Source organism: Odontesthes bonariensis, chromosome 24 (genome assembly GCF_027942865.1).
Source record: "Odontesthes bonariensis isolate fOdoBon6 chromosome 24, fOdoBon6.hap1, whole genome shotgun sequence".
Taxonomy (NCBI): domain Eukaryota; kingdom Metazoa; phylum Chordata; class Actinopteri; order Atheriniformes; family Atherinopsidae; genus Odontesthes; species Odontesthes bonariensis.
This window is the reverse complement of record NC_134529.1, coordinates 17,763,780-17,778,669: the sequence shown is the minus strand read 5'-3', so window position 1 is coordinate 17,778,669 and position 14,890 is coordinate 17,763,780. Positions and strand designations below refer to the sequence as shown.

General features: G+C 40.9%; 2 protein-coding genes across 2 annotated transcripts; one reads left to right on the top strand and one right to left on the bottom strand.

Annotated features, from left to right (window-relative positions):
* The first annotated feature begins 820 nt into the window (after positions 1–820).
* ccn2a (cellular communication network factor 2a) lies at positions 821–3,630 on the top strand. Its single transcript, XM_075458559.1, has 5 exons — positions 821–1,094; positions 1,302–1,518; positions 1,634–1,885; positions 1,997–2,208; positions 2,323–3,630. Exons 1-5 carry the CDS (start codon positions 1,032–1,034, stop codon positions 2,617–2,619), a joined length of 1,041 nt encoding a protein of 346 aa, XP_075314674.1. The 5' UTR covers positions 821–1,031; the 3' UTR covers positions 2,620–3,630.
* A 1,468-nt stretch (positions 3,631–5,098) lies between these two features.
* chga (chromogranin A) lies at positions 5,099–11,483 on the bottom strand. Its single transcript, XM_075458560.1, has 8 exons — positions 11,201–11,483; positions 10,837–10,886; positions 9,991–10,084; positions 8,198–8,266; positions 8,003–8,086; positions 7,453–7,734; positions 6,298–6,734; positions 5,099–5,938 (listed from the first exon to the last, which is right to left on the bottom strand). Exons 1-8 carry the CDS (start codon positions 11,244–11,246, stop codon positions 5,855–5,857), a joined length of 1,146 nt encoding a protein of 381 aa, XP_075314675.1. The 5' UTR covers positions 11,247–11,483; the 3' UTR covers positions 5,099–5,854.
* Between the last annotated feature and the right edge of the window lie 3,407 nt (positions 11,484–14,890).

Genomic DNA, 14,890 nt, shown 5'->3' with positions numbered 1-14,890 from the left:
TAACCAAAATATCTTGAGCATTTCATTAATAAGCGTTCATGCTCAAAATGCTTCTCTCATGTTAAAGAGATCATAATGTTCTCATAATGTGCTTAAATAAGGAAAAGTCAGTGCAGAAAAATGCAACCGCAGTTTCCCAGAAACAACCACACAAGAACAAAATACAAAATTACAAGACAACAGTGCCAAGTCTCAGTGCTGGAATGATAGATAGATAGATAACCAGCTCAAGTTAATGACTCTAATAATTTCCTTTTCCTAACCGCTGACTGTTAATTTACTAAAGTACACACTGTCTGTTCACCTTTGAAGCCAAGGCTGTGGAATGCTGTTGTGGGCTTAAAGTCTTAACCACCTGTTACACATCAATCCATATATTTTATGATTGTGTGCATTTTAATGAGCTTCTGCATGTTGTTTTATTTTCTTTTATGTTATTTGTAGCTTCACTTTCAGACCATGCTGCCTTTTCCTTTTCTTTCATTCTTTTTTTAATTTTAATATTTATAGGTACCGACTGTCTGTTTGTGAAGTCAGTCTTCAGGAATTCCCAGTGTGGGGTCCCAGGCCTCTAACCAGACTTAACCTTCCTTTCCAGATGAAAGCTGCTATGAGAGAGAGACGGTGTTGTTTGGCCAAGCAGCAGAGCCTTGCCTTCAGACAGCAGGAATGCGGGATGTCTGGAGTGGGGGTCAGGAAGCGAGGAAAGAATGCCAACTATGTCCATGTTTGTCCAGGGCTGGCTCTCCATTCAGCCCCCAGTGACGTGCTGCGAGGACCAGCGAGTATAAAGGGAGCTCGACTCTGCAGTCAGAACTCAGATCAACTCATCTACCGAAGCTAAACTCTAGCTTTCACCAAGACAGAAAAGAAAGACTCTGACCGGAGCAGCAGATTGAAACTCTAAGACGAACGAGACAAGAGATCAACTTGATCAGAAGAGTGCTCAAGCTCAAACTCTGAGACTAAAGGAAGACTTTCTGCACGACGGTTTTGGAAGAATCTGAATTTATTACTCAAAACTAGAAAAGATGTCTGCTGGAATGAAGAAAATGATCTTGCTGCCTCTGCTGTGTGTCATGCTCTCATACATGGTAAGCCAAAAATATTTCATTTTTATGCCTGTTCCAGGCTTTAATCACATCCTAATTTTATAGGTAACACTTTCAGTCTTTAGTAGTATAATTTCTACTCTTGAATAGCATGGTTGTCAGTGTGTTTGGTGTTTATCTATGTCTATAGTACACTATGTGTGCATTATATTTACCCAGGCATGTGCCTCTGTGTGCCTCTGTTCTTAGGCTGCAGGTCAGGAGTGCAGCAGTCAATGTTCGTGCCCCTCCACCCCCCCTCAGTGCCCAGCAGGAGTGAGCTTGGTACTGGACGGCTGTGGCTGCTGTAGGGTGTGCGCCAAACAAATGGGGGAGCTCTGCACTGAGAAAGATGTTTGTGACCCACACAAGAATCTCTACTGTGACTTCGGAGCACCCAGCAACAGACGCATAGGCGTGTGCTCAGGTGAGCTGCTGACAGTTTCCTAGTGTTTACCCTGCATCACTATAGATGTCTTTCTTAAACGCACTCAATGTACGAGCCAAATTGTGACCTCTAAACTGTAATCTGTGCCCAACAGCTCAAGAGGGAGCCACCTGTGTGTTTGGAGGCAAAGTTTACAAGAGCGGAGAGACGTTCCAGAGCAGCTGCAAGTACCAGTGTACCTGTCTGGATGGAGCTGTGGGCTGTGTCCCACTTTGTTCCATGGACATTAGACTGCCCAGCCCAGACTGCCCCATGCCGAGACGAGTCAAAGTACCTGGCAAGTGCTGCGAGGAGTGGGAGTGTGATTCTCCCTACAAAAACACCTTTATGGGCTCCGCTTTGCCTGGTGAGTGTGTCTCTAGTACCAGCAAGGAGAGTTTCTCTTTTGTTCTTCATATAAAAATGAGATGTTAACAGGATAGTTTAAGTAAACATGTGCATTTTTCTATATTTACAGCATTCAGGCAAGAGGAGATCTATGGCCCAGATCCAAATATGATGAGAGAGAACTGCCTGGTTCAGACTACTGAATGGAGCGCCTGCTCTAAGACCTGCGGCCTTGGGATATCTACAAGGGTCACCAATGATAATCGCGACTGCCGCCTAGAGAAACAGACCCGGTTGTGTATGGTGCGACCATGTGAGTCCCAGCTGGAGCAAAGCATTAGGGTGAGTTCTAGGAAATCAACATTGCTCAGAAACTGCAAAGATAGAATAACAGCTTGCAATTATCAAAGACTGCCTGCTAAAGTCATTGTTTTTTCCTTTACCCTCTCCCTGCAGAAAGGAAAAAAGTGCATCCGTACCCCCAGAGTTTCCAAGCCCATGAAGTTTGAGATCTCTGGCTGCACCACCACCAAGTCCTACAGGCCAAAGTTCTGCGGTGTCTGCCTGGATGGCCGCTGCTGCACCCCCCACAGGACCACCACTCTGCCCATGGAGTTCAAATGTCCTGATGGGCAAGTCATGAAGAAGCACATGATGTTCATCAAGTCCTGTGCCTGCCACTACAACTGCCCCGGAGAGAACGACATCTTCGAGTCCATGTATTACAAGAAGATGACAGGCGACATGGCGTGAGCCACTGAGGAACAATCAGAGCTTATGACTTGAAAACAAACAGAACTCCATCTCAATTTGCAGCTCAGTATATATATGTATTTACGTTTGTCATTTTCTCATTGTAAATGTAGCCCAGACACTTATCTTAGTGTCTGTGTGTTTTTTATGGCTGGTGCACATCAGCCACATAGACTCAGACAGAGGGTTGTTTTGCAGCCCCAAGAGATTCCTGCACTATAACTTTTTTTTTTTTTTTTTTATCTTGACAAACTTACTGTCAGGTTCCTGCCCATTCCCTCTCGAAATCCTTTTTTTGCAAACTCGTCCATTTTACTGTACAAATTCTTTTTTACGCCGTATCTAAACGTTGACCTCCTCTCGAAATGAGGTGTCTAATTAATCCCTCCACCCTGAGTCCAAGACCAGACCTGTAAACTCAAAGCAGCTGTAAACAGGGAGAAGGCAGACCACAGCGAGCCAGTGTTTCACTGTCCAAACAGGTCTGAATGTGTCCTTGTGTTTGTGTGTGTGTGAGTGAAAGCGCGGGCCTGAATGTCGGCCTTGTCCGTGTGTATGCTGTCCACTCCGCTCACAGAGTAGAGGAAAGGTCAGAGTTTCCGTCCAACATGTGGATGAGAAAGCAAGCAGCATGCTGAGTTTAGGGTTAGATATGGAACACAGTGGGCTTTGCCATGGCACTGAGAAAAGAAGAAAAAAATGTGTGTTGACTATTACCAATTCAGGTCAGAAAGAAAAAAAAAAACAAGCATCTATTTTGTACAAAAGTAGAAGAACAGACTGTAGGAATTGTAATTTCATTCCTTTTATATTGTTGATATGTAAATTGTGTATATATTTGTACAGCTTAAGTTAATTTAAAAAGCCAAGTTTGTTCTGTGCTTAAAAATGTATCAATAGTGTTTTTTTTTTCGTCAACAGTATTTTTTACTATTTTATTGAGAAGTGTGACAAAAAGCGTTACATGTTTCAGTTTGTAGCTGGAAATAAAATCTTATATTTTTATACGAATGGATTTTCAAGCTGTTTTCTGTCCCACATTTGAAACACGCAATAAAAGACGGAAATTTAGCCCCACACCCACTTACAATAAAAACTGCAGTATTTATATTGCCTTATTTTATAACTCTGTGGGAAAAAAGTACGCACATGTCAAATACCTGCATCGTTCCATCATGTTTAACCTGACATTTTAAAGGTTTCAATTAATAAAACACGAACTGTCCCAGAGGAAAATCAGCTTCACTCATTCACCAACAGCTGACCAACAAAGCAAGTTCATCATGAAGTTGATTTCCCTTGTGTTTAAGCTGACTGAAAAATGCTTTCAGTATAAGGGTTTGTGCTCAGGATTTATGTAATACAATTCATTACGAAGCAAAGAAAATCAAAAGTTCTTGTACATTAAACAACTATTAGATTACACACAACTGGTGTCCAATGACCAAATCCATTGTAACACTGCTATAGACATTGAGTATGCGTTTGTATTTTACAAAAATACTGAACCTTGGTTACAAAGAACAAAAAGTTCTAACTCAACTCTGGTGCTCTGAGTCAGCTCCTCTTTGAAAAGAGAGCTGCGATGGTCTAATGTCGCCATCTGGTGCCATTTCTATTTCATCAACATGAATATTTTACAACACCTCCAGCACTGAAAACATGCCTTTTTTATTCAAGTAAAGATAAATTCTTATCTAATCTTTGAGATAACTGACATCTACACAACCTAATGATCCCATTTGATATAGTATTTTAATAGTTTGTTGAAAGGCTTAAAGATGTGTGCGAAACTGTAAGCAGTGCAACCACTATTTGATAGAAGTGTCCACTGTCCACTCTGAAATACCCACCTTCAAATGCAAGGTGCTGAATTTGCTGTGATACAAAACCGGCTAAATTGACATTTTCTACCTTGTGTTGCTGCTTGAATTTTCCAGCTTTTTGTTAAGACTCACAGTATCTGCCTGTGCCTCTGCCTATACAGTAAACACTGACAAAGTCTTCAATTTTTAACCAGTCTCTAGCTGTGCTCACAGTTACTATATTTACCCAAGCTGCCAAATTAAGCTGAACCCTTGCACTTCGATATCTTTTCTGCCCACATTGCTCAAGAGCAGAGGCTCTCCTCACACAGTTGTCATGGCAAAACAAGAACTGTCAACACAATGCGTTCTGATTGAAATCCACATGTGACCTTTCCTCCTAATAACCAACACCAGAGAATTTTAAAGTTGATTCCAAAACTATGGTATGAAGTCCGTTTTGGAGCTGAATAGATTGTGTCAACAGCAAATGTGTCATGCCGATGATTCATATTGTCAGCTTCCTCGCCCACTAACAAGTGCAAACTGCATCTACACTCACAAGAGATGTGTTTTTCCACTAAGACACTAGTTTGACTCTGGACTGTGTGAGTGTATACTGTATAATGTTGCAATACAGTGTATACTCTGAGAAAATCGTACAAGTTAAAGGGCTCGTTAAACTACTGTACGTTTATTAGTATGCTGAGTTTATTACAAACATAACTTGATTTAAAGGGATTAAAATGATTTACCAAAAACAGAGATTCCCAGACACACTTTGTTTATTTTCTTACATAAATTCAGTGTAGTTTTAGATTACAACCCAGTCATTAATCTGCTAAAAATGTTCACTTATTGCCTTAGATTGATGAGAGTCAACTGTGTCTATCACAACAGGCAAGCATCTACGGTATGTCTTCTTTTTCTTTAACTTTATAAGTAAGTGAGCGTCCCAGAAAGAGCTTTGTACACGTTTACATGCGGTTACTGTACAAGCCCACCCCGATGGAGTGTTTATATACCTGGATTAGCCTCAACCTTTCACTTAAATCAATGTTTAGTGTTAAAATAATCTGGAAAAACAAACAAGATACATGTGCAGAAATGGAGAGATGATTGTCAAAGAACAGAAATATTTCTTAAGCGATCCACATGTGTGTTCTCTATACACATGAATGCACTGCCCTGGTGCATTAGTATGGCGTTACTATGCAAGTCTAGCTGCAATCTAATGTATTCTACTCAATGTGAGGGACATAGTGTCACAATAGAGGCCGCAGCATTGTGGCATCCTCGAGAGAAAGAGCGAAAGATTAAACCTTGTAACACAATCACACAATCTGTCAGTGGAAACCGGGCATCTGGTCAAGCAGAGAAGGACGTGGAGGCAGAAAAGGCTGCGATGTCAAACTCTCTCTCACTCTCTCTCAGCCTCGCCGCAGCTCGTGGAGTTTCTGGGCAACATTTTCCAGCTCTGACTCGATGGCTGCCAGGCTTTCAATTTCAGGCTCCTGCAGATATAATGAGAAGACAGCATGTCAAGAATAAGATACAAGGAGTGCTAACAATCTCATGTACGGTGTGTGCTGCTTCCATACAAGGAAGGCAGTAATTTGCTATTATTTGCAAATTACTGCCTTCCTTGATAGCTGCTAAAACTGCAGCATTTTGGATCTCACATGAGCCATACATACATATGGATATATGAATGTGTGCATGTATATATACATATATTTATATACTAGCCCAAGTGGGAACAGGTCCCCATTAGGTCTTACATGAAACTAGGGAAAACAGGAACACATAGGACCTCAACAATCAGTCACTTAAAAAATAACAACACACTTATTATAAGAAATGTAAAGCACACCTCTGACTTTCTACTTGCGCTTCCTTCTTCTTCAATCCCCCTCCTCTCCTCTGGTGCCCTACGAGCAATCATCTGCAGCTCCGTTTCTTCTGGACTTCTCTGAGCAACTCTTTTCTTTTTCTCCTCCTTCTCCTCTTCCTCTATGACTTCTTTTGAATGATGAGGCACTTCATGCGAGCTGCTAAGCTGTTCCACCTCCTTTCCAGCCGCCTTTTTCTTTAGTTGCAAAGCCTTGGCCCTCTTGGCCCACCGCTTTAGGCCGTCTCTGCTCCCTCTTTTCATCCCCTCCTCATACTCCTCCTCCTCTTCCTCGTGGCCCTCGTGTTTTTGTGAGAAGAGTGCAGATCTTTTGTTGTTCTCCTCTTCCTCTTCTTCATCAGACTTCTTCTGGTTTGATTTATTTCTGGAAGCATCTCTCTCTTCATCAGACCCGTCACCTTTAAGTATAGAAAATAAAAGAATGAGGCCAGACCAGGGGCAGAACAGACTCCACCATCAGCAGGATTCCACTTCTTGTAATGAACTATTTCTTGCCAGCTGGCAGCATTGGCCCCAGTAGTGCTAGCTGTGCTTTATGGGAATTAACAGCATAACTGAAGCAATCAGATCACTTGGCTAAAGTTCCTTTTTGTAGAATAAAGCCTGGGTATGCATATTTCATTGTACACGGAAAGTTCTGTATATAGAAGCTCCATCTTTACTGCAGTTTTGATACAAGTATGATTTCCAGATTCAAACATGTGCACCAGCTCATTTGAATTTCAGGGTGAGCAGGTACTTAATCACTTCTGTTAGTGTGCTGTCAGTATGCCAGCTATATTGGCTACAGTCTCCCTCTGGGGAGGGACAAATTCATCATGTAGATGGAAGTACTTCCATCAATCAGGCAGTTGTGTGGTGGCAGGCGATTCCATTTACAAGGCAGTTTTTATGCACTCTCCTCATCTAAAGATTCAGCTCTCCACTTTTAGTCAGTGTTCTAACTTTAAATTTGAAAAGACGTCCCTTATTTTTTTTTTAACCAAAATAAATCTGAATTGAGTGGGTGCTAAAAAAGCCAAGCTCTAAATCTAAGCATGCATGTTTCATCTGCCGTTTCCTAAAAAAAAAAGTCGAACTGATACATTTCAACCACAGACAGAAATATCAGCTTGCCTTTCTTATCCTTGGTCTCATTTTCCTCTTCTGAATTCCCCTCTGAATGTGCTTGTCTCTTGTTGTATTCCTCTTCGTCCTCCTCCCTCATTTCAGCCTCGCCCTGGTCCTCATCTTTTTCCCTCTTCACTTGCCCCTCTTCAGATTCACTGTCCTCCTGTGACTCTCCATCTTCCCTGCTCTCTCCCTTCTCTTCGCTTCCGCCTCCATTTCTGGTCCGCTTCCTTTCAGAGAGGATGGATCTTTCACCAGGGCCTCCCAAAGCCTCCAACATGGATCGATCTGAAAGCAGAGAGGGGCTGGAATTTAATTTACTCAGAGACATTGATTTTCCACTGATTTTAAAAGACAGTGCTTATAGAAAAGCAGAACAGTTTATTACTGGGCCAATCCTGTGTCAAATTTGTGTGTTTTTGATGGATAGAGAGCATCTGGGAAAAAAACTCCAGCACTATTATACAGAGTTTTGACAGCTGGTGCATTTAAACATGTTGGCTAGATATCACATGTCAAGAGTTCCTCATTAATCTAAGTTTGTGAGAAGACTCACCAGCATTATCTGCACTGTGAAGGGCTTGTGTCGTTGGGGTTGGTGTGTCAATGGGTCTCTGCAGCGTGGCTCTCTCTTGACCACCTTCAATTGCAAATTAGTTGCTCAAGCTTTCTGTTCACCCCGCCTTCTTCATCTGCACGTTTAACCTTGCACATTCAGCACGCAAACAGCTCTGAGTAATCGTTGACTCACCTTGAACGGCTACCTCCTGCAGCTCCTTCAGAAAGTTATGATGACGAAGGATGCTAACGAGCCTGTCATCTGCACAAACATACAAACACACGTTGAAATGCAAGCGGCTAAGTAGCTCACTAAAAGAAGAACAGATGAAAGAAAGGCTATGAAGCGGTCCTGCAGGGGTTTCAGCACAGGTGCGTGTCTTTTTCTCCTTCACGTTTTTCAAAGGACTCAGCGATTTGCTTCATCAGAGTTAATTGCTCTGGAATTTACTGCTTTCAAGGCAAAAGCGAAATGAATCATTTGGCTCATAGAGACTATATCCCCAGTGAGTTACAGCAGCAGTGAGCAGTGGACATTCTGCTGAGGCCACAAACAGCATTGTATACTGTAGGAGCAGTGGCAAAAGACGGCTGCTGTACTGTTCTGTGCTCTTTTGTCATTCTGTGATTTTCTTTTAAGCTTTACTCCCCCTCTCCTTTACTTCCATCCATCTGATGGTGTCCAGTTTCCCGCTTTCTCCCAGAGCGCCCGCTCAGAAGCAAACCCTAAAAGAATACTGCTCTGATTGATTTTCTTTTTTTTTTTTTATAGCAAGGACAGCATCAAGGTAAAACAATGGCTATGTAACTGAATAGTCTTCACTAAGTGCTACCGACCCTGCTGTAGATAATACTCTGCACCAGGTTTTTATCCAGCTGTCACTGCACCAATCCATTAACCTTATGATGAGAGCATGGTGCGCTCTTGATGACAGTGTGTAGAGGGTCTCTTTTTGAAACACGGTGCCAATTCAAGTTTCTATTCCAGCATGACACTGATAATGATGAGGAAGGTAACAATCTGTGGAGAGGCCTTTACAATGGTGTTTCTATGACAATGGCAATAAAGAGATAAATAAATATTTTAAGAATCTTAACATTTGCTGTGTACAAACGCAATTTTCAATTTTTAAGAAAACTAATGGCTGTTTTTATGCTTATAGTGTTATAAAAAGAAATCTAACAACTCCCCCAGGAGCAAGCACTTGGCATCAGTAGTGAGGAAAGTCATTAGATCTGATTATATCCTCGAATTAATAGAATTTATGAGTGGAAGTGTACAGACTCAAAGGAAACTAATCAAACAGGATGCCATCAGTATTATCCACATCAAAGTGTCAATCTAAATATCGATAAATTGTAGCTTAAATGTTTTCTTTGTACTGCAGGTATTACAAGAGTGTAGTTTTAGGTGAATAGTGGGACTATTTCAGCATAAAAAGAGGAAAAATGTCAGTATTGTCCTCAAGGGCTTGCCCAAGATATCTTGGTCTCTGAAATATTTTAGACAGAGAGCAACGTGGCAAGGAAGACTCATTGGAAAGAAGATAAATATTAATGCATAAAGTCTCTCCAAAGTCAAATGTTTCAGTAGCTGGCTGTGTAAGGTCAAATATTCCTATTAAATTTGCCTGTTTAAAATGAATCCATACTGTAAATGCCAAACAATCAAGCTTCATGACATAGTGGTCCCTTTGGTTTCCTTATCTTGAGGTTTCGCATGTAATATCTTGTTGAGTTTTGTGGATTTGGCACATTCAGTAACAAGTACACACACAAACACATTCATAAGACATTGTAATGCATTCATAAAGCATCCTATAACTCTGTATAAGTGTTATGATGTTTACATCATGCATGACAACTTCGAACAAGGTTTATATAGCGATGTTTTACTGAATAAATGCAATATTCATGATGCTAGCTGAGGCGATACCTGTTTTTTTATGTCCGTAAATCTCGTAAGACTGTCCTCTTGGTGCTTACCTGTCTTCAATGTGACCAAGCACGCCTGACTGATAGGCACAAGGTGTGGCCTCGATAACACATCTGCCAACGCTTCCACTATGCATTTCATCACCTGAGGACACAGACAACGCAGAGAGGAGCTAAAAAACCATTACCACCTGTGCCATTCTGAATTTTTCCACGATTGCCTTAATAATAAGAAAATAAAAGAATCAAATTACTTTCACTGTTCGAGTCAAGTCAGTGAAACTCAAATGAGAAACACGTCTGGACTATTAAAATTTTTGTGCTGCTCTTTGGACGCAGCTCAATGGATTTGCCAACTAATTCAAAGATTCGAAAACTCCTTGGATGAGAGATCAAAATCTGTTCTGATTCCTTTGTGCCTTCAGAGCCAGCAAATCCCAGACGCTCAATGTTTTTTTTCACTCCTGTTTAAAAAGTGTTCTGATATCGGCTTGCCAGACCTTTGAAGCGCTCACTCGTTCTCATTTCACAGCCTGTCCACATCTCCCCGTTCTGTGCTTGTCTACTTATTCTAGAACAGTCTCTTGTTCTGTGAAATGGATCCTGCTGCGCCGAATCCTGGAGGTCAAGGAGCTCCGCTGCTCTCAAATTGGTGCATATTGATTTGAACAAAGTCAAACTGAAACAACCCCCCAGTGGAGAAGATGCTTCGAGCTAAATTGCAAGGATAGAGTATTTCTAATCACAGCTTGCCTCTGGTGTGCAATAAGTAGAAAATCCGCAATTTGAAAAACGTATTTAATTAATCAAATTTGGAAAAGACATAAAACAGAAGCAGCTTGTCTTATATTAACTACTGTTTCTTCTGTTGTGATATTAAAAAAAAGAAAATCTTACCTCTACGTCTTCATTCTCCAGCTGACCTGAAGTCACTGGCAATGAAAGAACTGCAAATTAAGAAGGAAGAAAAGAGAAACATGAATTTTCCGTTGTTTGCCTGCTGTTTTATAATCCCTACCCACCCACAGCTCTAATATTTCTTTTTTTTTTCCGTCTCATTAAAAGTGATAGTGACAGAACTGAATGTGCCAAAGGCTCAGGTGCATTCACGCCATCCTTCGCCGAAATGAAAGATGTGCGTGTCGCTGTCCTTGGTGCTGAACCTTCGCAGTCACATCTCTTGATGCAGATTTTTTTTTTCTCATCCCGCTGTCGGTGCCGTGAAAGCGCTTAACTTTGACAAGGTTTGGCGTTTTCTTACCGCAGCTGGACAAAATAGTCAGAAGGAGCAGTCCTCTCCCGATCATCTTGGAAACGAGGCGAATCGAGCTCTCCAGGAATAAAACAAAAATAGCCAAGCTTTTATCAGAAGGTGTGATTTCCCCCCTTTTGAAGAGAGAGAGAGAGAGGTGGATTATGGGCGCATTCTGAACAAAACTTCGCCGCCTTTCGGTATTTCTGGAGAGCTAAATCTTCTGCTGCATCAGTGACCCGGCAGCCTTCGTTCTCCCCGGTCTCTCTACCAAGACCTCATCGCATCAGCACCGTTTTTACACGGCGAGGTGGGGGGGAGGAAATGACATCATCCTGGGACAAATTACTGCTACTATTATCTAACGTTGGTGGTTGTCAGGGCGTGTACAGGTTCAAAGTAGCTCAGGTGAGGAAGTGGATAGGTTTGATTCCCGTGTTAGATCTCTCAAGTCATTTTTACATGTTTGTGTACAAGTTGTTTTTATGTTTATTTGTTTAACTAGGGTTACATTATCATTCGTGGAATTTGAAACTACAGAATAAACAGTCACTTCAGCATAAACAGTCACTTCAGAGTACACCAACTCCATTCCATGATAAATGCTGGCTTTGTTATCCCAAACAGTAGCACTTGATACAATTTGGTGATAAATGTGATGCATACAAATCACATGAGATGAGATTTTGCATTGACTGTCATAAAAAGACAAAATTAAATTTGAATTCTAGAAATTCTAGAAGATTTTAATCAGAGTTTCAGATTATAAATCAAAGTTCAGAACCTGCTGAGGGAGAAGCAGATGGAACTTGTCCATTAAGACTCAATAATGATATAAGTATGTCTTTGCCTCAGGTCCTAATGGCTCATGTCTGCAATTTTAGATCCGATGTTCCTTTTTGACATCTAAGAGTATGGCATGATCACACTGAGATTCAAACAGCTTCCCAAGACTTTCAGAAAAACACTTAAGACTACAAAGAGCTTTAGATCTCTGTATTATTTTAGATAAATCAAACAGCTGCCTGTTTGTCCAGGACTGGTGTAAAATCCTAAATTTATTCATACTATCTGCAGCTAACTTTAGCAGCTGTTGATGGAAAGTCTCAGGTCTACAATCAGAAAGAGAAGCCAGGAAAAGCTCTTGGGTCAGCCTTCATTGTTCATTCCCTGATAACCAGGGAAAACAAATGGTGAATGATCCTTAACACAGTGACAAGTTCCCAGAGGAGTGGATCAAAAAGAAGTGAGGGAACATGAAATGGCCAAAACCCAGATCTGAATCTCATTGAAATACTGAAGACGGTTTTAATGGACCTTATCTGTAAGAAAATCTGCATAAAAACTGGAGCTAAAGACGTTTTGCATATCATATAGTATGTCTCCAAAAAGTAATTTCTGCCCATTTCCGGGTAAAGCTGGTTCCTGTGAACAAAGGTGTGCTTCATTGTTCTGCAAAGAGATATGATATCTATTGGTATTTTTTTTACGTACATTCTTTTTCAGATAAGTGTATGTATCATAGGAAAGTGTATTCACAACAAATGGGCTAGACTGAGTAAATACACAGATCGTATCTTTGCCTCCAACACGATGCGTTTCAATGCAGGACAAAGCTGTGTCATCGTATTGCATTCATCCAACTGTATCTCTAGATGGTCTGCATGTGTTGCTAAGCGACAATTCTTTGAAAGTTATTCTTATTATTATCATCACACAGAGCCCATTTTGTATGAGAGAGCAGCATAATTCAAAAATAATTAGTTAATAAGAAGCCGTTACCGAGCAGACATGACATTATTTTAGAAAGCCTTGTTGCAGGTATTATTGAGGAAAGGCAGAGATAAAAAAAAAAAAAAAAAAAAGTGCAGGTAAAACTTCAAATATAAGCACAAAACACACAACAACAGCAAGATGTGATCAAAGTATTTTCTAACCTTTATTAAATGGTAACACTAACCCCTGCTCTGTGAGAGCCTGACAGAACATTGCCCAGAGATGAACCCTCCTGATATTGGTGAACAATTGACTTTTCATACAGCACAGCGTTTCACTAATTCTGTTAAATATGTTTAAACTCAGCAGGAACGACTGACTCAAAATCTGGTGCAGATGTTCTTATTTTGCAGGATTATGATGATGAATGAATGAATGTGAACCATGGAACCCAGTTGGGAACGGCTATATGACCCTCTGAGCTTCATTCATGGCACATTTGTATCCCATTACAAGCCAGGGGGTGGGAGCAAATATTTTCATCATCCTTCATCACACGCATTTGCACCCTGGTCATAAGTACAGTAAATATAACAGCAGTTTCATTAAAAGTCACTAAATGAAATAATACGAATAGATTTCTGAATCAAATTAAACAGTATCATTACATCAGGGCTTCTCTGTTTGTGAGGAGCAGATGTATAAACTGCGAGGCAATCTAGAATTGTTTGTCCTCTTGTACCTTTACAAGCACTGACTCACAGGTGTACAAGGGACTATGAGGCAATTCTCTCTTTTGTTAGCGACACATTCATTAAAATAAATTACAAAGAGGTTTCCAAGGTGGGGGGTGGCCTGTTTTGCCGCTTCGTGTTTCGCCCTGCTCCATCCATTGAGATCCCAAAGATCTCATTATGCTTTCAGGGAGACTATAAAGACCAATCTGCGTCAGAGACGGATCCATATTGTCCAGCACAAACCAAGCGACAGCTTTGTTTAAACATGAAGAGGGTTTTCTTTGAATGCTATAATAGGGTTGTTATGAAATTTGACAGCCACAGGGGCCGATAGAAATTCATCTTGCTGAAACATCCAACAGCAATGGAAGAAAACGGGGACAAAAGAAAAATGTATTCTAGATGCCACAGTGTATCAAGCGATAACCAAAAATGTTCTGGTTTACTGAACAAAATGCATAATTAATGGGGGCTTCTACCATTCAAAGTCAGTGTTCAAAAGAAATTTCAAGCATTTCTTGTTGTAAGACATGGTTACTTTAAGGAAAAACGTCCCATTTTTCTCTTTACATTTCAGCTCTGCCACGCTAAAGGCACAATGTATGGTTTTCTTTTACATTCAGGAGCTAATGTGCAATCTCTGAGCTGAACCATGTAATACGAGATATGCTTTAAATGGCTTCCACCTGCCTACAATCATATCCATTAAGGAAAATTAATACATTCTGCTCTGTGTGCTCTGTTTACACAGAAAGAAAATGAATAGAACAGTCATGTCTAAGTAGGTCGTTAAATACCACAGCAATTTAAATTGAGTATGTAATGTGGGCACAGACTCAAATGTTCATCATCTAGTAGCATGTGCTCCTACTCATTGTAGTGGCTGGCTCTCTGTTTGAAAGAGCTTGGTGCGTGTTGTTGCAAGTACCAGAGGCGAGAGAAGTGAAAGTGGGCCGGCGGCAGCTTGAAGATGAGGACCAAAAGTGTGACTAAGACGACTCCTCCTTAAAAAGTCAAAGCCCTCTGGGGAGATCTACGGTGGATGAGATGAGTTACACATTTCCATATTCAAATAATTTTACTGAGCTGATTAAGACTCTGAACCAGGGCTTGTGTGCGAACGGCATTTTGCCGTTCAAGAGAAGGTACAAGATCTCAAAAATGGATCAGAGTATCGGAAAGAATCAAAGATCAATGACTGTGCCAGCGAGCAGAAAGACCGATCACATTCACTAAGCTTCAGGCT